Genomic DNA, 24,888 nt, shown 5'->3' on the forward strand with positions numbered 1-24,888 from the left:
CTCTCTGCAGGCTGAAGACCATCAACCTGGTGATCCGCAGCACGCAGGGGGCAGAGGAGCTGGTCAAGAAGTACGAGGACCAGCTGAAGAACGTGCAGACCGTGCCAGCTGACCTCAAGGAGCTGGAGGCCAGCAAGGCCGAGCTGAAGGTACCGGGGCTGCGCCGCGCTGGGGGCGGACTGGGGCCGGCAGGGACCGGGGCTGAGCTCTGCTCCGTGCCTTGCAGCGTCTGCGTGCGCAGGTGGAGGGGCACCAGCCCTTCTTCAGCACGCTGGAGACTGACCTGAGCAAGGCCAAGGACGTCAACGAGCGGATGGTGAGGGGCCACAGCGAGCGGGACGTGGACCTGGACCGCTACCGGGAGCGAGTGCAGCAGCTGCTGGAGCGCTGGCAAGCCGTCCTGACCCAGATCGACCTGCGCCAGCGCGAGCTGGACCAGCTGGGCCGCCAGCTGCGCTACTACCGCGAGAGCTGCGACGGGCTGCTCCAGTGGATCCAGGACGCCAAGCAGCGGCAGGAGAAAATCCAGGCGGTGCCCATCACCGACAGCAAGACCGTGCGGGAGCAGCTGCTGCAGGAGAAGGTAGCACCCGGGGCAGGGTGAGCGCGGGCGGCCTCCCAGTGCTCGTGGCGCCTGAGCTCACCCCCGTGCGTTTCCCCAGAAACTCCTGGAGGAGTGCGACCGCAACAAGGAGAAGGTGGAGGAGTGCCAGCGCTACGCCAAGCAGTACATCGATGCCATCAAGGTGCGCAGCTGGCCATGCATGATGCTGCAGGCTGGCCTTGACAGAGGCACTGGGGCCAGCATGGGGCTGGGGGGGCAGTGCAGGGCCAGGGCTTCCAGGGGCACAGGGGCTCCCCGGAGCGCTGCCCCCCCTGCTGACCTGGCTTCTCCCCGGCAGGACTACGAACTACAGCTCGTCACCTTCAAGGCGCAGGTGGAGCCCATGGCCTCTCCGGCCAAGAAGCCCAAAGTGCAGTCTGCGTCTGACAGCATCATCCAGGAGGTGAGGGGGGACACCTCGGGGTGGTCCCGGCACGTGGCTGAGCCTGGAGCTCCTTCAGCAGGAGCAGAGGGCTGCAGCACGGGGAGGGTGCGGGGGCTGGCCACAGCTCTGTGGGGTGGTGGGGCTGGGGTCACTGTGGTGTGCTCCCTTCCCGCTGACCCCACTGTCTGCTGCAGTACGTGGACCTGCGGACACGATACAGCGAGCTGACCACGCTGACCAGCCAGTACATCAAGTTCATCACCGAGACGCTGCGGCGGCTGGAGGAGGAGGAGGTAGGGGCACGGGGCGTGGGCGTGCGGGGCAGCATGACTCCGGCTGCATTTTCTCTTCTTCATGAGAATGGGGAACGTGGTTCATGATGAGTGCCAGCCCCATCACTAACACTGGCCCACGGCCTCTAACCCTGCTCTGATCTGGGCTTCTGGGACCGAAGCCGCTGGCTCTGGGTGCAGCAAATTTCCGAGCAGCGAGGGCCAGCCGGGGTGGTGCGCAGCCGGCTGTGGGCGCTGCCGGGCTCTGGTGTGACCGGTGGTAGGAGACACTTCCCAGATACACGTAGCGCAGTCAGCACCTGCCATCAGCATGACGCTGTGCTCGGGCGCCGCGGGACCGGATGCCTCGGTTGTTCTGTCTTGGTAACCTTTCTAACTCTTGGTTTCTGCCCTTGGAAGTCGAGCCGCTTTGCCAGTGCTTTGTCTTGGGGGATGTTTGTGTTGGTGGGGATCTAATGGAGGGTAAAAAACCAGGATGACTCTGGCATCCCTGCACCAGGTACTCACTCTGCGCATGTCCCCCTCCTCACGGCACCCCCGCCTCACCCCGTGGCTGCCCGCAGCCTGCGCGCCCTGCTCCTGCTCACTGCTCCTGCCCTCCGGGGAGCCGCTTGCCCTCCCGCCTTCCTCCTCTCCTTCTGCCTGCGCTCCTGGGCACTCACTGCACCTCTCGGGATGGCACAAGGGGACCCGGCTCACCTGCACGTGTGCTGCCTATGCCTGTCCCCAGGGCTGTCCCTGAGCTCGCGGTGCATGCAGCACGAGCACTCCGCAGCACGGCCCCAAGCCACACACGAGCTATGTCGGCTCCTCGATAGCCGGCTTGTTTGGAGCGGGCCGGCGGGGGACTCGGACCGGCAGGGGCGGTGCTGGTGCTTGGAGCGCTTTCCACATCGTCGAGGTTTTCCTGGCAGGGAAAGCGCAGCTGGCACCTTCCTCGCCCCAGCTCCCCTCTGTCCTGCTGCATCCGGCCGGGGCTCTCGTTCCCCTCGTGCATGGGGCTGGGAGAGGCTCTGCCCGGACGGCAGTGGGCACGGTGGTGGTGTGCAAGCTGCTTGCATCCGTCTCCATTGCCTTGGGCTTGGCTCGCGCTCCATTCCTTGTCCGTGGTACGTGGGTCATCCTGCTTCCTGCACTGCTGTCCGGGTCCTGTCGCCTGTCTGCCTGCGCCCTGCTAAGTCAGATCAGTAGTCATGTGTCCCCTGTCTGCCATACGTCTTCTGGAAGCTGGCGCCACCGCCTCCAGCTCGTGGGGAGGCCCAGGGAGCCGACGCCATTCCATGCGCATCCTCCACCCCTCTGCCCCGGACCGTCCCGTGTCTCGGTGGTGCGTGGTTGTGGCTGGCATTGACGCCGTGGCTTGGTCGCATCCGTTGTGATTTCTCTCTCTTCCCCCTTTCTGTTTTCTCTGCACCCTCTTTCTCCTCCAGAAAGCCGCCGAGAAGCTGAAGGAGGAGGAGAGGAAGCGGCTGGCGGAGGTGGAGGCCCAGCTGGAGAAGCAGCGGCAGCTGGCCGAGGCCCACGCCAAAGCCAAGGCGCAGGCGGAAGCGGAGGCGCGGGAGCTGCAGCTCCGCATGCAGGAGGAGGTCACCCGGCGGGAGGTGGTGGCCGTGGACGCTGAGCAGCAGAAGCAGAACATCCAGCAGGAGCTGATGCAGCTGCGGCAGAACTCCGACCACCAAATCAAGTCCAAGGTCAAGCTCATCGAGGAGGCTGAGTACAACCGCAAGAAGGTGGAGGAGGAGATCCGCCTCATCCGCCTCCAGCTGGAGACCACCGAGAAGCAGCGGGCCGGTGCCGAGACGGAGCTGCAGGAGCTGCGGGCACGTGCTGAGGAGGCCGAGCGGCAGAAGAGGCAGGCACAGGAGGAGGCTGAGCGCCTGCGCCGGCAGGTGAAGGAGGAGAGCCAGAAGAAGCGGGAGGCCGAGGAGGAGCTGAAGCGCAAGGTGCAGGCCGAGCGGGACGCAGCGCGGGAGAAGCAGAAGGCGCTGGCGGACCTGGAGAAGCTGCGGCTGCAGGCAGAGGAGGCTGAGCGGCGGATGCGGCAGGCGGAGGCCGAGAAGGAGAGGCAGATCCAGGTGGCCCAGGAAGTGGCCCAGCGGAGCGCCGAGGCCGAGCTGCAGAGCAAGCGGCTTTCCTTTGCCGAGAAGACGGCACAGCTGGAGCTGTCGCTGCAGCAGGAGCACATCACAGTGGCCCACCTGCAGGAGGAGGCCGAGCGGCTGAAGAAGCAGCAGCTGGAGGCCGAGCAGTCGCGGGAGGAGGCCGAGAAGGAGCTGGAGCACTGGCGGCAGAAGGCCAACGAGGCGCTGCGGCTGCGGCTGCAGGCAGAGGAGGTGGCCCACAAGAAGACTCTGGCGCAGGAGGAGGCAGAGAAGCAAAAGGAGGATGCGGAGCGGGAGGCCCGCAAGCGTGCCAAGGCGGAGGAGTCGGCCCTGCGGCAGAAGGAGCTGGCGGAGGAGGAGCTGGAGAAGCAGCGGGAGCTCGCAGAGGGCACGGCCCAGCAGAAGCTGGCGGCGGAACAGGAGCTGATCCGGCTGAAGGCAGAGATGGAGAACAGGGAGCAGCAGCGCCTGCTCCTGGAGGAGGAGCTCTTCCGGCTGAAGAAGGAGGTGAGCGAGGCCATCCAGAAAAGGAAGGAGGTGGAGGAGGAGCTGGCCAAGCTGCGGGCCGAGATGGAAGTCCTGCTGGAGAGCAAGGCCAAGACAGAGGAGGAGTCGCGCTCCACCAGCGAGAAGTCCAAGCAGCGGCTGGAGGCTGAGGCCAGCAAGCTGCGGGAGCTGGCCGAGGAGGCTGCCCGGCTGCGGGCCCTCTCCGAGGAGGCCAAGAGACAGCGGCAGCTGGCTGAGGAGGAGGCTACCCGGCAGCGGGCTGAGGCCGAACGGATCCTGAAGGAGAAGCTGGCAGCCATCAACGAGGCCTCGCGGCTGAAGGCAGAGGCCGAGATCGCCCTGAAGGAGAAAGAGGCCGAGAACGAGCGGCTGCGGCGCCTGGCAGAGGATGAAGCCTACCAGCGCAAGCTGCTGGAGGAGCAGGCTGCCCAGCACAAGCAGGACATCGAGGAGAAGATCGCCTTGCTGAAGCGCTCCTCGGAGAGCGAGCTGGAGCGGCAGAAGGGGCTCGTGGAGGACACGCTGAGGCAGCGGCGCCAGGTCGAGGAGGAGATCCGCGCGCTGAAGGCCAGCTTCGAGAAGGCCTCGGCGGGCAAGGCCGACCTGGAGCGGGAGCTGAACCGCATCCGTGGCGAGGCGGAGGAGGTGCAGCGCAGCCGGGAGCAGGCTGAGCGCGAGGCTGAGAGGCAGCGAGCGCTGGCACTGGAGGAGGAGGGCCGGCGGCGGGAGGCTGAGGAGAAGGTGCAGGCCATCCTGGCAGCAGAGGAGGAGGCTGCGCGGCAGCGGCGGCTGGCCCTGGAGGAGGTGGAGCGGCTGAAGGCCACAGTGGAGGAGGCTCGGCGGCAGAAGGAGCTGGCGGAGAAGGAGTCGGAGCGGCAGATCCAGCTGGCACGGGAGGCGGCGCAGAAGCGCATCGCGGCGGAGGAGAAGGCCCACCTGGCCGCCGTGCAGCAGAAGGAGCAGGAGCTGCTGCAGACGCGGCGGCAGGAGCAGAGCCTCCTTGACCGGCTGCGGGAGGAGGCCGAGAAGGCCAAGCGTTTGGCCGAGGAGGCTGAGTTTGCCCGCAGCAAGGCCGAGCAGGATGCCAGCCTCTCTCGGCAGCGGGTGGAAGAGGCCGAGCGGCAGAAGCAGCGGGCGGAGGAAGAGGCACAGGCCAAGGCGGAGGCCCAGGCAGATGCGGAGAAGCTGCGCAAGGAGGCTGAGCTGGAGGCGGCGAAGCGGGCGCAGGCGGAGCAGGCGGCCCTGAGGCAGAAGCAGCTGGCAGATGCCGAGATGGAGAAGCACAAGAAGTTCGCCGAGCAGACGCTGCGGCAGAAGGCGCAGGTGGAGCAGGAGCTGACCAAGGTGAAGCTGCAGCTGGACGAGACGGACCACCAGAAAAGTATCCTGGACGAGGAGCTGCAACGGCTGAAGGAGGAGGTGACCGACGCTGTGCGGCAGAAAGCCCAGGTGGAAGAGGAGCTCTTCAAGGTCCGGGTGCAGATGGAGGAGCTGGCGAAACTGAAGAGTCGGATTGAGGAGGAGAACAAGGCGCTGATCCTCAAGGACAAGGACAACACACAAAAGTTTCTGGCGGAGGAGGCTGAGAAGATGAAGCAGGTGGCAGAGGAGGCCGCCCGGCTCAGTGTGGAGGCCCAGGAGGCTGCCCGCATGCGCAAGTTGGCTGAGGATGACCTGGCACAGCAGCGGGCGCTGGCAGAAAAGATGCTCAAGGAGAAGATGCAGGCAGTACAGGAGGCCACACGGCTGAAGGCCGAGGCAGAGATGCTGCAGAAGCAGAAGGACCTGGCTCAGGAGCACGCCAAGCGGCTGCAGGAGGACAAGGAGCAGATGCAGCAGCGCCTGGCCGAGGAGACCGAGGGCTTCCAGAAAACGCTGGAGGCTGAGCGCCGGCGGCAGCTGGAGATCACTGCCGAGGCTGAGCGCCTCAAGCTGCATGTGGCAGAAATGAGCATGGCCCAGGCCAAGGCTGAGGAGGAGGCCAAGCGATTCAAGAAGCAGGCGGAGGAGATCAGCGGGAGGCTGCATGAGACTGAGCTGGCCACACAGGAAAAGATGACGCTGGTGCACACCCTGGAGATCCAGCGGCAGCAGAGCGACCAGGATGCGGAGAAGCTGCGGAGGGCCATCGCCGACCTGGAGCAGGAGAAGGAGAAGCTGAAGCAGGAGGCGGCGTTGCTGCAGCAGAAGGCGGAGGAGGTACTGGGTTACGGGTCCCCTTGGTGGTGGTACACAGGGCTACCTTCCTTCTCCCCAGCTGCCCCACGCCGTGTCCCAGGACAGTGGGTGCATGGGTGGCTGGATGGGCTCTGGGAGCTGGCCTCAGCCCTTGAGTTGGCTGCTGGCCTCTGCCCGGGGGTGTCCTGCCATGCTCCTCTCTGCAGACAGGAGCTGTCCCCAGCTCCGCGCCTCGGTAGCCGGGTGGCGAGTCCCTCATCCCACCAAAGAGCTCGTGTCTTTTCCCTGCTCGTTTCACCCATGTGTTGCCTGCTGTGGCTCCCTAACCCCAGTGCTGCTCCCTTAACCCTTCCCCTGCGTAGCGGAGCGGTTGGGTGACGCATCCCTAACTAGCACACGTCCCCAGCCCAGTAGCACCCTGCTGCCTGTCCTCCCACCCCCGCTGCCCTGCCGGTGCTGTCCTCCTGGGGGAACGTTGCCATCTGACTGTGCTGTCCTCTCTCCCGCTCCAGATGCAGGTAGCCCAGCAGGCACAGCTCCGCCAGGAGACGCAGCTCCTCCAGCAGACTTTCCTGACGGAGAAGGATGCCTTGCTGCAGAAGGAGAAGTTTATCGAGGAGGAGAAAGCTAAGCTGGAGAAGCTCTTTAAAGACGAGGTGGACAAAGCACAGAACCTGAAGGCAGAGCAGGAGCGGCAGCAGAAGGAGATGGAGCAGGAGAAGCAGCAACTGAAGGCCATGCTGGATGAAGCCAAGAAGCATCAGAAGGAAGCAGAGGAGAATGTTAGGCATAAGCAGGAGGAGCTGCAGCAGCTGGAGAGACAAAGGCAGCAGCAAGAAAAACTCCTTGAAGAGGAAAACAAGAAACTTAGGGAGAGGCTCGAGCAGATGCAGGAAGAGCACAAGGCCGCCCTTGCCCAGACACGAGAGATCATGATCCAGACAGATGACCTGCCTGAGGAGGTTTTAGTTACAATGACACAGCTGCCAGATATCAAAGCCGTGCCCAACGGCAGAGACGTGGTGGATGGCTTAGCACAAAACGGGGAGCCAGAGTTTGCCTTCGATGGCATCCGTCAGAAGGTATCTGCAGAGAAGCTGGCTGAGGCTGGCATATTGAGCAAGGAGAACTTGGACAAGTTGGTGAAGGGTGTTGTGAGTGTCGGTGAGCTCTCGCAGAGGGAAGACGTCAAGAAGTACCTGCAGGGCCAGAGCAGCATTGCTGGTTTGTTAATCAAACCCACCAATCAAAAGATGAGCATCTATGAAGCCATGAAGAAGAAGCTGCTCAGCCCAGGCACCGCGCTGGTCCTCCTGGAAGCGCAGGCTGCCTCTGGCTTCATAATTGACCCTGTGCGGAATGCGAGGCTCTCAGTGAACGAGGCGGTTAGAGAAGGAGTGATTGGGCCAGAGTTGCACAATAAAATGCTGTCTGCTGAACGAGCGGTAACTGGCTACAAAGATCCTTACACGGGAGACAAGATCTCCCTCTTCCAGGCCATGAAGAAGGAGCTCATCGTCAAAGAGCATGGCATCCGCCTGCTCGAGGCCCAGATCGCCACCGGCGGCATCATCGACCCCGTGCACAGCCACCGCCTCCCCGTCGAAGCTGCCTACAAGCGCGGCTACTTTGACCAGGAGATGAACCAGATCCTCTCCGACCCAACTGATGACACCAAGGGCTTCTTCGACCCCAACACACAGGAGAATCTCACCTACCTGCAGCTCATGGAGCGGTGTGTGACTGACCCGGACACGGGGCTGTGCCTCCTGCCGCTCACTGACCAGGCGGCTGCAGGGAGAGAGCTGGTCTACACCGACCAAGAGGCCAAGGACGTCTTTAAGAAGGCCACAGTGACAGCACCATTTGGCAAGTTCCAAGGGAAGACGGTGACCATCTGGGAGATCATCAACTCTGAGTATTTCACTGAGGACCAAAGGCGGGATCTGATCCAGCAGTACAGGACTGGCAAGATCACAGTGGAGAAGATCATTAAGATCATCATCACGGTTGTGGAGGAAAGTGAGAGGAAGAGCCAGATGTGCTTTGAGGGGCTCCGGGCCCCTGTGCCTGCCGCCGAGTTGCTGGAAAGCAAAATCATCAACAAGGACCTCTACAACCAGCTGCACCAGGGCAAGAAGTCTGTGAAGGATGTGGCGGAGATGGAGTCTGTGAGGCAGTACCTGAAGGGCACCGATGCCATTGCTGGCATCCTAGTGGAGTCAACTGGCCAGAAACTCACCTTCTATGATGCCCTGAAGAGAAACCTGCTGAAGCCAGAGATCGCCCTGTCCCTGCTGGAGGCGCAAGCTGCCACGGGCTACATCATCGACCCCGTGAGGAACAAGCTGTTCTCTGTTGACGAGGCAGTGAAGGCTGAGGCTGTAGGGCCAGAGTTTCATGAGAAGCTGCTGTCCGCAGAGAAGGCTGTGACCGGCTACAAGGATCCCTATACAGGCCAGACAGTTTCCCTTTTCCAAGCGCTGAAGAAGGGGCTGATCCCCGGTGACACCGGGATCCGTCTGCTGGATGTCCAGCTTGCAACTGGAGGCATCATCGACCCTGTGAATAGCCACCGGCTCCCGCTCGAGGTTGCCTACAAGCGGGGCTACTTTGACCCGGAGATGAACGAGGCTTTGTCCGCAGCCCATGATGAGATCAAAGCTTTCTATTGTCCCAACACCCAAGAACATGTCACCTACGCCCAGCTGCAGAAGAACTGCCACCGTGACAAGCAGACTGGCTTCTACCTGCTGCCTCTCTCGGACAGAGCCATCCAGTCACAGCAGGAGGAGATCTACACGGACAGCCAGGCAAAGGAGAGCTTCGATAAGGCGGTGGTGGAAGTCCCAGCAGGCAGCTTGAAGGGACAGACAATGACTGTCTGGGAGCTGATCCATTCCGAGTATTTCACAGAGGAGCACCGCCGGGAGCTCCTCCGACAGTACAAGACTGGCAAAGTGACCATTGAGAAGATCATCAAGATTGTGATCACCATCATCGAGGAGACAGAGACCAAAAAGCAGGAGAAGCTGACGTTCAGCGGTCTCCGGGCACCTGTACCTGCCAGTGAGCTGGTGGAGTCCCGCATCATCACCAAAGCCCAGTATGAGCAGCTGAAAGAAGGCAAGAAATCAGTGAAGGAGCTCGCCGAGACAGAGACAGTGAGGAGATTCCTGCATGGGAGTGACTGCATTGCCGGCGTCTACGTGGAGGCGACCAAAGAGAAGCTGAACATCTATGAGGCTATGAAGAGGAACCTGCTGAGGTCCAGCACTGCTGTGGTCCTCCTGGAGGCCCAGGCAGCAACTGGGTTCTTGATTGACCCTGTGAAGAACAGGAAGCTGTACGTCAACGAGGCGGTGAAGGCTGGTGTTGTTGGGCCCGAGCTGCACGAGAAGCTGCTGTCTGCTGAGAAGGCTGTCACTGGGTACAAAGACCCCTACTCAGGGAACACCATCTCACTCTTTGAGGCCATGAAGAAAGGACTAATTGTCAAGGAGCACGGCATCCGCCTGCTCGAGGCCCAGATCGCCACCGGCGGCATCATCGACCCCGTGCACAGCCACCGCCTCCCCGTGGAAGTGGCCTACAAGCGCGGCTACTTCGATGAGGAGATGAACCAGATCCTCTCCGACCCAACCGATGACACCAAGGGCTTCTTTGACCCCAACACGCACGAGAACCTCACCTACATGCAGCTGAAGGAGAGGTGCATCGAGGATCCTGAGACAGGCCTGTACCTGCTGCCTCTGCGGGAGCCTGAGAAGCCGACAGTGGTGGAGACAACGCACGTGTACACGGAGGCAGAGACGCGAAAGGTGTTTGAGGAGACGCAGGTGGACATCCCCGTGGGCAGCAGGGCGGGCTCCTCTATGTCGCTGTGGGAGATCATGCACTCAGACCTGCTGCCTGAGGAGCAGAGGAAGCAGCTCATGGAGGAGTTCCAGTCGGGCCGTGTGTCCAAGGAGCGCATGATCATCATCATCATTGAGATCATCGAGAAGACTGAGATCATTCGGCAGCAGAATCTCATGTCCTATGACTATGTCCGGCGCCGCATCACAGCCGAGGACCTCTATGAGGCCAAGATCATCTCTCAGGACATCTACAACCTGCTGAAGCAGGGCTCCAAAACCTTCCGGGAGCTCCTGGACGTGGAGACTATCTGGAAGTATCTCTACGGGTCAGGCTGCGTTGCTGGCATCTACATCCCCTCTTCCAAGCAGAAGCTCAGTATCTACCAGGCTTTGAAGAAGGGGCTGATCAGCTCAGAAGTGGCCCGCTCCCTCCTGGAGGCCCAGGCAGCCACCGGTTTCATGATTGACCCCATAAAGAACGAGATGCTGACCGTCGATGAAGCCGTCAGGAAGGGCTTGGTGGGGCCTGAAATCCATGACCGGCTCCTGTCCGCAGAGAGGGCTGTGACGGGTTACAGAGACCCATACAGCGAACAGAAGATTTCCATCTTCCAGGCCATGAAGAAAGACCTCATTCCTAGCGAAGAGGCCCTCAAGCTCCTGGACGCCCAGATAGCCACTGGTGGCATCATCGACCCACACCTGGGCTTCCATCTGCCCCTGGAGGTGGCCTACCAGCGGGGCTTCATCAACAAGGACACGTATGACATGCTGTCTGAGCCCAGCGAGGTGCGAAGCTACATGGATCCATCCACGGATGAGAAGCTCAGCTACACGCAGCTCCTGAAGCGGTGCCGCAAAGATGAGACCAGCGGGCTCCTCCTGCTCCCGCTCTGCGACACGAGGAAGCTCACCTTCCGCGGGCTGCGGAAGCAGATCACCGTGGAGGAGCTGGTCCGCTCGCAGGTGATGGACGAAGCCACCGCCCAGCGCCTCCAGGAGGGCCTCACTTCCATCGAGGAGGTCTCCAAGAACCTAAAGAAGTTCCTGGAGGGCACCAGCTGCATTGCCGGCGTCTTCGTGGATTCCACGAAGGAGCGGCTGTCCGTGTACCAGGCCATGAAGAAGGGCATCATCAGGCCAGGCACCGCGTTTGAGCTCCTGGAGGCGCAGGCAGCCACGGGGTACGTGATTGACCCCATCAAGGGCCTCAAGCTGACGGTGGAGGAGGCTGTGCGGATGGGCATCGTGGGCCCTGAGTTCAAGGACAAGCTGCTCTCCGCTGAGAGGGCGGTCACTGGCTACCGGGATCCCTACACCGGAAAGCTCATCTCCCTGTTCCAGGCCATGAAGAAGGGTCTGATCCTGAAGGACCATGGGATCCGCTTGCTCGAGGCCCAGATTGCCACAGGAGGCATAATTGATCCCGAGGAGAGCCATCGCCTCCCTGTGGAGATTGCCTACAAGAGGGGCCTTTTCGACGAGGAGATGAACGAGATCCTGCTGGATCCCAGTGATGACACCAAGGGCTTCTTCGACCCGAACACGGAGGAGAACCTCACCTACCTGCAGCTCATGGAGCGGTGCATCACCGACCCAGAGACCGGGCTCTGCCTCCTGCCCCTGAAGGAGAAGAAGCGTGAGAGGAAGACCTCCTCCAAGTCCTCTGTCCGCAAGCGCAGGGTGGTGATCGTCGACCCAGAGACAGGCAAGGAGATGTCCGTGTACGAAGCCTATCGCAAGGGCCTCATCGACCACCAGACCTACCTGGAGCTGTCAGAGCAGGAGTGCGAGTGGGAGGAGATCACCACCTCCTCCTCCGATGGCGTGGTAAAGTCCATGATCATCGACAGGCGCTCGGGGCGCCAGTACGACATAGATGATGCCATCAGCAAGGGCCTGATTGACCAGTCGGCCCTGGACCAGTACCGCTCAGGCACCCTTTCCATCACCGAGTTTGCGGACATGCTGTCCGGCAACATGGGTGGCTTCCGATCGAGGTCGTCTTCCGTGGGCTCCTCTTCCTCCTATACCGTCAGCCCGGCCCCCTTGAGAACGCAGATGTGGAGTGACCCGACCGAGGAGACGGGGCCGGTGGCAGGCATCCTGGACACGGACACCCTGGAGAAGGTGTCCATCACGGAGGCAATGCACCGCAACCTCGTAGACAACATCACGGGGCAGAGACTGCTGGAGGCCCAGGCCTGCACCGGGGGCATCATTGACCCCAACACCGGGGACAAGTGCTCTGTCGCCGATGCGGTGAACAAGGGCCTGGTTGACAAAATCATGGTGGACCGCATCAACCTGGCACAGAAGGCCTTCTACGGCTTCGAGGACCCGCGGACCAAGACGAAGATGTCAGCGGCCCAGGCCCTGAAGAAGGGCTGGCTGTACTACGAGGCCGGGCAGCGCTTCCTGGAGGTGCAGTACCTGACGGGGGGCCTGATCGAGCCTGACGTCGAGGGCCGGGTCTCCTTGGATGAGGCACTGCAGAAGGGCACCATCGACACACGCACGGCCCAGAAGCTGCGGGACGTCAACACCTACTCCAAGTATCTCACCTGCCCCAAAACCAAGCTGAAGATCTCCTACAAGGACGCGATGGACCGGAGCATGATCGAGGACGGGACCGGCTTGCGGCTGCTGGAGGCTTCCTCCCAGTCCAGCAAGGGCTACTACAGCCCCTACAACGTCAGCAGTGCCGGATCCACCTCGGGCTCGCGGTCGGGCTCCCGGACGGGATCCAGGTCGAGCTCCAGGCGAGGGAGCTTCGACGCCACCGGCTCTGGCTTCTCCATGACCTACTCTTCCTCCTCCTTCTCGTCCTCCAGCTTTGGGCGCAGATACACGGCAGGTCCCCAGAGTGCGGTGGATGCAGGAGACTCCTCCATCACCCCGTCCCTCCTGAGCGGGCGCTGCGGGCAGCAGGCGAGCATGGCAGGGCTGTGGGGACCTCCGCTCAGCGTGGCGTGAGGCTGCCTGCCCCGTCCAGCCTCCGAGGAGCCCGCCCGCCTCTCCCGCTCCGCATGTTGCAATGCTGCTGGCTAATCACTATTTTTTTTTTTTTTAATTTTTAAACTCCATTCTTCCAAAGCAGTGCCTAAAGTTTAACCAAAAAGACTAATATATTAATATATACGATTGTTCTGACAGTATTTGTATATTAAGAGATGTGAGAGAGAACACACTACCCTCCCAGATCCGCAGCCCCGGGAGCTTGCTGCTGTTCGTGCCCTCTGCAGAGCAGATCCTGCCCAGCCACTCGGACACAGCGAAGCAGAACCTGAAAACAGTTTTGTGTTTTTGATCTAACCACTTAGCGACTCTTTTGTAATTAAAACCTACTGGCTTCACCCCCGCACCTTGAAGGAGGAGACGGCGCTGTCCCTGCGGCGTGCCCGGCTGGGATGGAGGAGGACGCTGCCGCGGGCTCCCCCGCCGCTCAGCACCGGGCAGCCCGATCCCCCGCACCACCCTGGAGCCACCCGGACCCTTCCACCTGCCCTCAGCACGGCAAAGGGGCTCTGCACCCCTCCCGAGCTGCCCCAGCTCCTTTCCTTGGCCTCCCGGCACAGCCCTGCCGCCGCCGCGGACCCGGTGCCCGACCGTAAGTGCGCGCTGGCGCTGCCCGCTGCTTCCGCGCCGTGCGGAGGGAGCTGCCCCGCACCGCCGCTGCGCCCACCCAGGGGCTTCGCTGCGTGCCCACCACCTCCGCCAGCCCGCCCGCTCGCTTGGCTTGCCCCACGCGCAGCTGCGTGGCCGCCAGCTGGCGGCGGCACCTGCACCTCGCTGTCTCTATCTATCTGTCTGTCTCTCCGTGTATCTGGGAAGTGCTCCGCACAAGGTCTGTTCCTTAACGCTGACGTAGCCTAACAAGCTGGCAGCCGCTCGGCAGAGCCCGTGCTGGAGCCCTGCTGACTCCTTGCTGCCACAGCCAGCCCGGGGCTGTGCGCGCCGCGCGTGGTTTCTGCACCCAGACCCCAGCCCGCTGCCCGGCTGCGCGCCTGCCCCTCGCCGAGGCTCCTCCAGCCGCGGGAGCCTCTGCGTGGGGTGGGCCTGGAGCGCGCTCTGGCTGGAGGGAAAGTGGATCTCTAAAACCAGACTCCTCTTCCTGATGGGAATTCCTTTCCTCTTGGCTTTCCTCTCCTTCCCGTCACCCGCAATAACGCGCTCTCTCTCTGGCAGATGTCTTTTTCCAGTCCCACCAAAGATGTCCCCTTGCCGCTGGGCGAGTTCCTCAGCTGGGTCTCCGACGTTAGCAGGTCGTGGATCGGCTCGAGGGGAGCCCTGGACGCGGCAGCGCCTCGGCTGAGCTCACCTGTGCAGGTAATGCTGACCTTTCCCTACTCTCGGGGGGCTTCCTGGGGTCCTGCAGCTTGCGGGGCTGCTTCTGGGCTGCTGCTAGGGGGGGGCACGTCCTCCAGACTGTGACCGTGAAACGGCCACGGGGCGTTGCTTTCCTCCAAGCACGTGCAGGGGAAGCGTGGCCGGCGGTGGAGGCTTTCCAGCCACGGCCGTGCCGGAGCAGTTCTGCTCCCCGCACGAGCTCCCGCTGTGCCCAGGCTCCATGGGGGCGAGCAGGCTGGTGTGGGGCGGGCGCGTGGCGCTGCCGGCTGGGCTCAGTGGCTTCATCTCATGGACCAGTCCTCCTGTCTCATCCCATCTTTTCTGTTCGCTTTGTTTTAGTGTTGCTGGATGTCCATCCCAACTCCCCTCACCGCTGCCACGGAGCCCGTCCCCCAGTGCTGGGGCAAGTGGGACCGCACTTGAGGACACTGGGAAATGCTCCCTCTCCCTTTGCACATTGCCAGATCCCCGCTCAGAGACCTGGGGCCACGCTGCCCGGGTGCAGGAGGTGCTCCATGGCACGGGAGCCCCTGACTCACCAGCCGCCCCTGCCCCCTGGCAGCGCCTGGCCCCAGCCCCACCACATCCTCCACCGGCGCCCCAGCAGGGGCTGAAGCAATAAGTGAGGTGGCAGCGGGGGCTGTGCCTGCCCGGCCCACCCCCCCTGGCCCCAGAGGCACCCGCACGGTTGCCTGGCCCCCCCCTCGCCCCGTGCCGTGCACTCCATCCTCCCTCAGGATCAGCCTCCACGCACGGTGCCACGGCTCGCTCGCGGATCTCCACAGCACCTCTCCTCCTTCCCACCTTCTCTCATTTCGCCATGTGTAAATCGATCATGTTACTCCTCAGCATTTGTTATTATTCTCATTATCCAGTTTTGCTTTTGCATGACATACTAACGTGGGCGATTCTGTAACACACCCAGCCCGAGCCAGGGCTCCCGCTCCTCTGGGTCCCTGCGCTTCCCTGATTTCCCAATCATTTCTCATCAGGGCAGCAGGGGCTTATCAATAATCCAAAAGCATCTCTTTTTTTGGGGGCAAAACACTAAAACCTGACTTGTATATACCGTGAAGTGTTTGTAAAACATGCAGTATGGACCCATGGCTCTCCCCAGTGAGGTCAGTAAAAGAGATCCTATGAAACCAGCCGGCAGCTCCGCGTGGTCTGTTCACCCTCCCTGCTCCCTGGTCAGCGGCCGTGCCCCTGGGGTGGGCCGGGGGCTCTCGGCCACCTCCTGCGCTCTGGGGCTGTGCCACACTGGGTGCTTGCAGGCGGGGTGGAGGAGGAGGCTGGCTGTCCAGCTGGGGCATGGCTGGGGCACGGCGACTGTGACCTGGGGCCAGCAGGACCCTGCTGCCTGCAGGCACTGCCCAGTGCCTGGTGTGAGTGCAATTCTGGTGTGCTCAGTGCATGCTAAGCCATGCCCAGACAGCCCCCCCCGGTGCCACCATGCCCAGACCAGGGCTGCAGGATTGTCCCCGGGGACCCCGGGCACGCTGCTGGCTGCCCTGGGCTCCCAGCACCGGGTGTGCTCCGCAGAAAGGTGAGTGTGGGCGCAGCAGGGCCCTGGGATGGCCCTGGGAGGCTGCAGCCCCTTGCCAGTGGCTCCCTGGTTTTGGGGACGGGGGGAGCAGCAGCAGGGGGGCACTGCTGGTGGAGCAGAGGCTTCTGAGGGTGCCTCTTGTGCACGAGCACCGCTCTGTCCCTCTGCGTGGCGCCGTGCCCCCTGCACCCCGGGTGCTGCTGTGCTGGTGCCGATGCGTGCAGCGGCTGCGTGAGCGGGACCTTGCTGGGGCTGTGCACAGCGGGCTGCCGGCCTCTGCTTGTCCCTGCGGTGCGACAGGAGCGTGGCTCACGCAGCCTGGTGGTGCACAAAGCAGCGGGGATGGGTCCCAGTGCTTGGGGACGCCCCGCGTGGCTTCCAGGACAGGGCAGGCAGGGGCGAGCTGGCCGGTGACCAAGCAGCAGGGTTTGTGAGGGCAAACCTGAGCGTGGAGGCACCTGCTCAGGAGGGTTTCCTGGCACTGGCTCTACCGGCACATGAAGTCTTTGCAGCCCTGCAGGCCCTGGGCTGGGCCGGGTGCCAGGCACCATGCCAGGAACACCAGGGCTGGCACAGCAGGGACGAGCGTGGCACGAGCGGGCTGCCGGGTGGTGCAGGGGCAGCGCTGGCTCCGTGTGATCTTGGGGCCAGTGGGATCTGCCCAGCAGCAGCAGGACCGTGCTGGGGGCAGCTGAGCGCATCGGCCCCGTAGCAGCACCCGGGGAGGGCCTGGGCTGGCCCGGACAGATGGCAGTGGCTGGGGAGCGAGTTAATTGCCTTGTGCGTCAGCAATTAGCAGCAGCTCCCTCCCTGCAGCGTGGTGCGCTGGGACACGGCTGCTGGAGGTGGCAGGGGTGGGGGCACCACGCGGGCACAGCCCTCGTGCTGGGGTGGCTGCAGGCTGCTGCACCCATCCTGGTGGGCTCAGGACGGGTCCCAGCAGGGGGCAGCTCCCCAGGGTGGCACGGCCGGTGCGGAGCCTGCACCCTGTGCTCATCAGCACCCTGGGGCTGTGCACTGCCTCACTGCCACCAGAGAGAATTCCTGCTGCCTCACCTCCACCTTCCTGCCGCCCCTCGGGGCTGGACACCTCTCACAAACCTCATGAGCCCGCTGAGACCCTTCTGCCCCTGTCCCTACCCCTCTCCATGGATGAGATACCCTCACCCGCAGACTCTCCTGGGTGGGGTTGACCTCCCCGTCCTGGGGCTGAGAACTGACAGCAAACCCTGAGCTCTGCAAATCCTGCGGGCTCCTTCTGGGAAGCCCCGGCCCCTGGGACCAGCACCCAATTGCTGGAGGGGACCCCCCTCGTGCCCACAGCACCGTGCCCGTGTTGGCCATGGCACGGGCGGCCCCCTGGTGTGGCAGTGGGGCCGGGCAGTGGGACCCCACTGCGGTGCCTGGCAAAGGGGCAGGCCCCTGGTGGGGTGTGCCGGGGGGGAGCACCCCCCACATCCACGCCTCTCTTGCTCTCAAACACTCATGCCAGTGCCTCGTTGCTCCCTGTGCATGGGGCAGCACCAGTGCCTCGGTGTCACGCAGCAGGACTCGGCATCAGCCAGGCCCCGTGCGGACAAGCGGCACCGCCAGGACCACGGGCACAGGGACAGTGGGAAGCTGGGGACCTGTGCCTGGGGCTGCTGCTTGTCAGCCTCCGGTACCAGCAGTGGCCAGCCAAATCCCACAGCGAGGCTTTCCCAGGGGTCAGGGGGCTCAACCAGGGAGCCCCTCGCAGTGCCACTGTGCCAGGGCAGTGGGCGAGCAGCGGGGTCGGGGCAGAGCCGTGGCAGGGGCTGCGCGGTCCCACTGCTCCCTGCCAGAGCTGCTGCAGGTTTGCCCGGTGCCTGCAGCCCCGGTGGCCCCGGCGCAGCCGAGCGAGCACAAGCACCGCGCGAGGGAGCGCCGGGGCCGCAGCCGTGCCGGGGGAGCGGCGCTGAGCAGCGTCAGCTGCCACGGCACGGCACCGCGCGCTGGGAGCGGCCGAGCAAGCGTGTAATTGGGCCAGGCTAATTATGATGGATAACTCTATTATATTCCCGTTTTTAATGCGCTGCAGCTTAGCCTGCCCCGCTGACGCGCGGGGCAGAGTTCACCCCTTGCAGCCCCCGCGAGCTCAGCGGCCGCGCAGCGTTAAAGCCTCGGTGTGCGGGGCGCTGAATGCGGCGCCCATAATGGCTGTCACTCAGCCCTGCGCGCACAAACGTTTGCAAACAGCCGGTGACCAGCTCACACAAAGCACTCGCGGGGACCCCGCCGACGCTCGCCAGGGGGGCTCGGCGCTCCCAGGTGCGTGGCAGCCGAGCCGGGCACCAGCCCTGCCGCCGGCACGGATTGCCTTTGGCTGTGGGGTGCGCGTTCCCTTGGCTGCGGGGCCCCGTCCGGCCGCGGGGGACCTGTGGCTGCCGTCCCAAGCAGGGCCACGGCCGCCAGCTCGTCCCCGCTGGCACGCAGTGCCTGCCAGCTCCCTGCGCCTGCCGCCCCGGGCACTGCTGGCGCCGCGCTGCAGCCCGTGGCTCGCCGCGCTGGGAACGCTGTGTACAGCTTAGCAGGCAGCCACAAAGCAGCACCGGCCTCTCCCACGCCCCCCCCTTCACCAGGGTGCTGAACTTTTCTTTAGGGTGATAAGCTGCCCCGCTCTGCTTCCTCCGCACGTGTGGAGCCCAGCAGCTCCCCTGCAGCCTGCCGCAGCCCCGGGGCACGCAGCCCCCCAGCCCCCCATGGAAATCTCGGTGCTCATCAGCCGAGGACAGCGCTGCCCCGTGGGGTGTGCCCGTGTCCCGGTGCCGCTGCGTGGCACGGTGCGGTCAGCACGGCGGGCTGCTGCTGGCAGTGTGCTCGGTGGTCCCGGCTGCTGAACCCACCCCTCTGCTGGCTGCAGGCCCCGGGAGGCAGGAGGGGGGCTGGTGGCACTGGATGTCCAGTACCCGCTGCAGGGCTGGGTGCCGCCAGGCTGCGGGGCCGGCCAGGGTCTGCGGCGAGGCCGAGCGGCCTCGGGGTGCTCTGAGCTCTGAAGCCGCTGACAGGGCCATGGGACCTGGGGCGGCACAGGGACCCGTGCCCCCCTCCTGAGGCGCCGCGTCACTGCTGTCAGGCGGCTCCAAATCCGTTCGTTCTGGTTGTCATGTCCCAGGACGGAGCTGTGCCTGGTGGCTGTCCCAGCTCTTCCCACTGCTGCGCTGAGCTGGGGGCAGAGGGGGGAGCACGGGCAGCGAGGAGCCCCACGGACTGCCTGAACTTGACTGTGAACACCACGGACACTCCGTGCTTGTGAAAATATTCCACGTCCCTGCTTGTCGAGCCTGTGGTCCTCAGCCTCTGCCCCTCGCAGGCAGTGCCGGTGCACGGCGTCGCAAACGCACGGCCAGCAGATCGCTGTGGGGGCCACCCGCCCACCCTGGCTCTGCCTCGTGCTCCCGTTCCTTCTCATCCCCCTCCTCGCAGCATCCCACAGGAGGTTTGTACCTCACCTCCCGCAGCCTCTCGCAGCAGTTCTGCTCCCCCATCTCAGCAGCTCTCTGGCTGTGCCCCGGGTGAGCTCTGTGTGACCCTGAGCTCCTTTGAGCTCCTTTGGGCTCGGGGCTGCTCTGGCCACTGCTGGGGGGTGGTGAGGGTGAGGGACCACAAGGGTACGTGCAGGACCGCAGGCTGCAGGGACCACGCATGCGGTATCTGGTCCGAGACACGCAGTCGATGTGCAGGAGGTGGAAATGGGGCGAGGTGATGCTGCCCCGGTGGGGATGGGGTCAGAAAGTCATCGCTGCTGGTGCCGTGCCCATCTCGAGACTGCTGGTGACGAGTCCTGCCAGCCCACTGGTCTGGACTGGGAGAGCACAGGGGTGGCACTGGAAGGAGAGGAGAATTCGCACAGGCAGCCAGCACACGAGATAATATGGGGGGGGTCCTTTGTGCCGTGCAGCTCAGCCTCCTCCGGGCAGTGCCCCCAGCCCAGGGCCAGCTGCTCCTGGGGCTTTGGTGCTGGGGTTTGTGAAGCCTGCCCAGCCCTCGGCACATCCCGCACCCACCCGTGGGCCCTGCAGGGATGGGTGCCACGCGGCTCAGGGCAGGAAGGGGCAGCATGGCTCGGTGACAGGGACAGGGACAGGGCAGTGCCTGAGTGTGCAGGGCTTGGGCAGGTGGGGAGCTCTGTTGGGCACTGAGGGGCTCTCCCTGCCTGGGCTGGGCTCAGCCTGGCACTGAGCACAGGCTCTGGCACTGCCGGCCTCGTGAGGGGCAGATTTAGGGATGTGGGGGGCCCCAGACTGCGAGGGGCTGGCAGGTGTAGCTGGGGAAACAGAGGTCTGAGAGCAGTCCTGGGAAAACGGGGACAAGAGATTTGGGAGCGCTGCGGGAGCTGCTGCGGTGCTGGAGCTGGCAGGGAACGCCGAGGGCTGGCGGTCCCGGGGGCTTTGTCCTGGGGGGTGAGGATGGGCCCTGTGGCTGCCCCATCTGTGGGGGGCACTCCCTGCTGGGGGGCACACGGCAGCACCCTGAGACCTCTGTGCCAGTGCGAGGCGAGCATGCGGGGCATTGCGGGGATAACGGGGCAGCTGGGGCAGGGTGCGTTGGGCTTCCTGGGCACCCGGGCTAGGACAGGGTTGCACCCACGGGGTCCCTGCTGCCCTGCGGCACCATACGGCTCCTCCTGCCTGCAGGTATTGGCCCCACCATGCCAAAAAAACCCATCCCACCCCTTCCTTCTGCTCTCTCTGCAGACACGCTTCGCTGCGGATGGCACCGGGCTCTCCGGGACGAGCACGGAGGGGCTGTCACCAGAGGCGGAGGAGCTGGAGAGGTACGGGGTCTGCTGGGCACGTCGAGACCTGGCCAGGGCCAGGGACTGCTCGTTGGCATCTTCGTGATGGCTGGGGCGAATCTGGCACCGTCCCGCCTGGGTCAGACACTGGGAAAGGGACAAGGGTGTTGCGGGCAGCTTCATCGCTGTCCCACCCAAACCGAGGGGTCCCTGGCTGTGCCCTGCGCCCCTGCAGCCCCGCGTGTCCCGCGCTCTCTCCGCAGGGCGCAGCATCGGGGCGAGGGGACGGAGTGGCGGCTGGAAGTGCAAGAGCAGCTGCTGGCCCTGCGGCACTGGCTGGACGCCGTGGAGAAGAGGCTGCCGGAGCCGGGCCCTGCGCTGCAGGTATCGGGCTGGCCCCGGGCGAACGGCGGCCGGCAGAGCCAAGGCAGGACCCAGCCCACGGTTCACGGAGGCTGGTGAGGTCTCGGTCCCCAAACGGGACAGTGAGTGCCTGGCTGCGGCTGGTGGGAACGGTGTGGCACTGCCAACCTCCCCCTGGCACCGAGGGACCAGGCAGGGGGCTGTGTCCCCACGGCGCTCACCCCGTGGCACGGCCGTGCCTCCGTACCCCACCGCCACCTCCTTTGGCTGCGGAGGGCTTGGAGCCTCGAGCCCCCGCTGGCAGCTGGTCCCTGCCACCTCTTGCCCCTGGCGCAGCCCCGTCCTGCGTCCCCTGCATCCAGCCAGGGCCGTGCAGCTGCGCAGGGAGGGCTGCACACGCTGCCCAGCCGTGTCCCCGCCGTGCAGCCCTGCGTGCCCATCTGCTCGCAGGGCCCTGCCAGCAGGCTGTGAGGCGTCCCCCCGGCCGGCACGGCCTCGGTGCGGGGCAGCAGCGGGAGCACCCGGCCGGCGGGGGCTGCCCTGGCCAGCCCCTCCTCGCGGCCCTGTGAGCAGTCCCCTTGCTGGCTCCTTTTGTTCTGGGGCTGGCCAGCACACGGGCTCCCCGCGCACACATGACAGCACAAACTGAAAGGGCCATTCATCGCGGCCCTGGCGCAGACAAAGCCGAGGCCGAGGAGAAACCCACCCAGCTCCCGGGATCTGAGGCTGCGGATTCCAGCCGCCCGCTCCCGCCGCTGCCCCGCGCTGGGCTCGCTCTGCCCGGGGCACCCGCGCCACCCCCAGCCCGTACCTGAGGCCGGGGAGCGTGCCAGGAGAGCTCCTGGCAGGCACGGGTCGGGCACAGCGAGCGGCTCCGGGAGGGAGCCGGGGCTGCTGCCCCCACCTCGGGGGGCCCCGGCCGGGCGCTCGGGGGCACGGGAGCCTCAGCAGCGTGGTGGCTGTGCCGGGGGTGTCCAGGCTCCTGCACGCCTTACATAGGGCTGCGTGGTGGGGGGCGAGAGCCATGCTGCAGGAGCAGATGGAGCTGGGTTTGGGGGAGCAATAGAGGGGTGCAGACCCCCCGGCCAGCTCCTCTTTGGGGTGCTCAGTGGGGCAGCAGCAACCCCCCAGCACAGAGCCAGCACCAGGGGCTCAGCACCCTTGGCCAGCCCCCGGCTGCCTCCCCGTTGTCGTGGCTCCCCAGGGGGGTCCCTGAGCACCCAGGGAGGCCCCCTCCTCCGCAGGGCGCCCACACACACCCCCAGCAGCGGGTGCTGAGCCCCCCGCTCAGCGGGAAGGCGCCGCGGAGCCCCGGGCTATGCTAATTCCCTGCCGCGTCTCTGGCAGCCGAGCAGACAAAGCCCCCGGACGCCTCCGCCCGCTGCTTTCAGGATTGCCCAAGGGACCCCATCCATCAGCGCCGCGACGCTGCCGGGGCCCCCCGAGGGGCACCCGCTCCTTGCGCGGGGCAGGAGCCCCCCGGCCCCGGGGCCGTGCCCCCCACGGGGTGGGCTCGGGCCGGTTCCGGCGCTGGGGCTGGCGGCACGGGCACCGCGGGCAGCAGCCGAACCCCGACCCCCCCGCGAGCCCCGATCCCCTCCCGCACCCAGGGCAGCGGCGAGTCCGGCCCGGAGACCCCCGGGGGGGCGGTGGGCTCTGTCCTGGCACCGCCGCCCCCCTGCCCGGCCGCCCCCCTCCCGGCCCCCTGCTCCCACCCGAGACCCCCCCACCCCGGCGTTGGGGTGCGCGGGGAGGGGGCCGCGCCCCGGCCACCCCCGGGGGGGCCGCGCTCGGGACCCGGGGTCGGGCAGCGGCGCCCCCCCGTCCCCCCCATCCCCCGTAGCCCCCGTCCAGCCCGGGGGGGGCCGCGCACGGGGCCGGGTCCCGGCCCCCCGGGGCTCTCCCAGCCCGGTCCGGGGCCGGGGGCAGGTGCCGGGGAGGGGGGCGGTGGGAACGGCGCCGCTCCCCTCCCCCGCCCGGGATGGCTGCGAGGCCCCGGGGGTTTCCCCGGTAACGGCCCCGCCGCGGCTCAGCACGCCAAGGGTTAACGCGAGCGGCCGTATTGTACGAGCGGGGCGTGCGGCGGGGTCAGCAGAGCCGTGCCGAGCCGCGCCGAGCCGCGCCGAGCCCCCCGGGCCATGTCCCCGCGCCGGTGACCCGGGGCCCGTCCCCGCTCCGCGCCCCCGGCGCCCGTCCCCGCCCCGCCGCCAGGGGCCGGCGGCGCCCCCGGGAGCGGGCGGCGGGAGCGGGGCGGCCCCGGCCCACGGACACCGCGGGGTGAGTGCGGGGCTGCGACCCCCGCCCCGCCTGGGGACCCGCGGGGGGCGAGGGGGCGCACGGGGGGGGCGCGCCGCGGGGCCGGGCGGGGCGGGGCGCGAGGTCCCCGCTGGGTGCGGGGGGTTTGGGGGGGTCTCCACGGCCTCCCCCGGGGACCCCGCGGGCAGCCCCGACCTGCGGGGGGCCGGGGGGCGCGCCTGGGGGTCGGGGGGCGCTGAGTGCGGGGCCGGGAGCGGGGTCCCGGAGCCCCCCTGCAAGGTGCAACCGTGCGAGTGCGGGCGCAGGTGCCGTGTGTGGGGTCTGCGCTGTGCCGGGGGGCTCAGAGTGCACCCACGGGGCTGACCCCTGCGGGGCGTGCACCCTGCGTGTGCGGCACGCTGACCCCGCGTGTGCCCCCGTTGCACGTGCCCGCAGCTGGCGTGGGCATGTTTGGGGCTGCGAGGCGCCGCTGCGGGGTGCGTGCGTGCAGCGTGGCGGCGGTGCGGGGTCTGCGCCTGTTGCATGGCGTGCGAGGGGCTGAGCAGCGTGGGTGCAAGCGCACGTGGGGAGCGTGGCCATGCTACAGGTGCACGCAGCAGCAGGTGTGTGCAGTGCTCCTGCGTGGAGCTGGGTGCTGCCAGGGGCTGGGCTGCAGCCGGGGGGCTGTGGGCAGGGGGCTGCGCGTGCACGCAGAGCCCCAGCAGCCAGGGGTCCGTGCCGGCGATGCGGGTGGGTGCACGCGTGTGTGTGCCCCTGCAAGCCCCCTGGGCGTGTGTGCATGCATGTGTGTGTGTGTTCCTGCACACGGGTGCATGCCCGGCACCAGGCCCCGGGCGCAGGCTGCGCTGCGGCAGCGCTGGGCTGGGTCTGGCGTGGGAGGGTCCTGGCGGGTGGCGCGGGGGATTTATGGCTGCGGCAGGCGGGCAGGGGCCGGCGAGGCGGGGAGCTGCCTGCCTGCCGGGTGGGTGCTCCCGATGGACGGCCCCGGCCCCGCTCCCCCCCGCAGGTCCCCGGTGCTGCCTTTGTCAGGGCGCCGCAGACAGATGGCTCTTTTCTCCCGGCTCCGCTCGCCTCGGAGTTAATCTAATGGCACAAAGCGATGCTGGTTGGGAGCATCTGCCTGTCTGCGGGCGCCCTGCGCTGCCTCCCGGTACCTTTCATTTACATTTCTCTTAACGAGACGCGCATCTGCCAGGCAGGGATGCGCGCTGCCCGCCGAGAGGTGGCAAAGCCACAAGTCCCTCGGCGTCCCCGCCCGGCGCCATCCCTCTCCCTGTGACAGCTAGGGCTAGGTGACCACCAGTGCCTCATCCCTCTGTGCCCAGGGCCCTGGCCCTGTTGTTCAGGGGCTTTTGGGTCCCCCGGGCCTGTGCAGGAATTCGGGTGGCAGCAGCATCCTTTGGGGCAGAAGTGCAGCTGGGAGCTGGGGCCCTGAGGTGCAGGATGAGGCCCCAGGCGCTGCAGAGCGGGGCTCGGCCGCCGAGCAGCCCCGTGGTGGCTCCGATAACATGCGTCCTCCTGGCTCGTTTCAGGCCGGGATTTGAGGTGGGGGCCCGGCGCCCGCGCCATGGGGAACTCGGTGAGTCGGCCCAGCTGCCTGGGCGAGAAGAGCCGGCGCTCAGAGGAGCTCCTCCGGGAGCCGCAGCTCCGGGACCTGGGGCTGGACGTGGGGCAGCCGCCCGGCG

At 65.9% G+C, this 24,888-nt stretch overlaps 2 protein-coding genes across 17 annotated transcripts in view; both read left to right on the plus strand.

The window, feature by feature from the left end:
• PLEC (plectin) overlaps positions 1–14,261 on the plus strand; it is a 53,103-nt gene extending 38,842 nt beyond the window's left edge. For 15 of the 16 annotated variants that reach the window (XM_082754499.1, XM_082754498.1, XM_082754495.1 and 12 more), the window contains 8 exons: positions 11–149; positions 227–583; positions 663–746; positions 903–1,007; positions 1,184–1,282; positions 2,713–6,093; positions 6,585–13,542; positions 14,121–14,261. In XM_082754499.1, the coding sequence (XP_082610625.1) occupies positions 11–149; positions 227–583; positions 663–746; positions 903–1,007; positions 1,184–1,282; positions 2,713–6,093; positions 6,585–12,908 (10,489 nt within the window). In that variant the 3' untranslated portion in view covers positions 12,909–13,542; positions 14,121–14,261. The remainder of the gene's footprint in view (positions 1–10; positions 150–226; positions 584–662; positions 747–902; positions 1,008–1,183; positions 1,283–2,712; positions 6,094–6,584; positions 13,543–14,120) is intronic. The other variant, XM_082754496.1, reaches the window with a different exon arrangement.
• Positions 13,343–24,888, plus strand: part of LOC309875744 (microtubule-actin cross-linking factor 1, isoforms 6/7-like) — a gene marked incomplete at its 5' end in the record, with an annotated part of 28,610 nt that continues 17,064 nt past the window's right edge. The window contains 4 exons of the mRNA XM_082755417.1: positions 13,343–13,542; positions 14,135–14,261; positions 20,544–20,623; positions 20,848–20,968. Coding sequence (XP_082611543.1) covers positions 13,343–13,542; positions 14,135–14,261; positions 20,544–20,623; positions 20,848–20,968 — 528 coding nt within the window. The remainder of the gene's footprint in view (positions 13,543–14,134; positions 14,262–20,543; positions 20,624–20,847; positions 20,969–24,888) is intronic.

Source organism: Aythya marila, assembly GCF_965140915.1.
Source record: "Aythya marila genome assembly, chromosome: 2".
NCBI lineage: Eukaryota > Metazoa > Chordata > Aves > Anseriformes > Anatidae > Aythya > Aythya marila.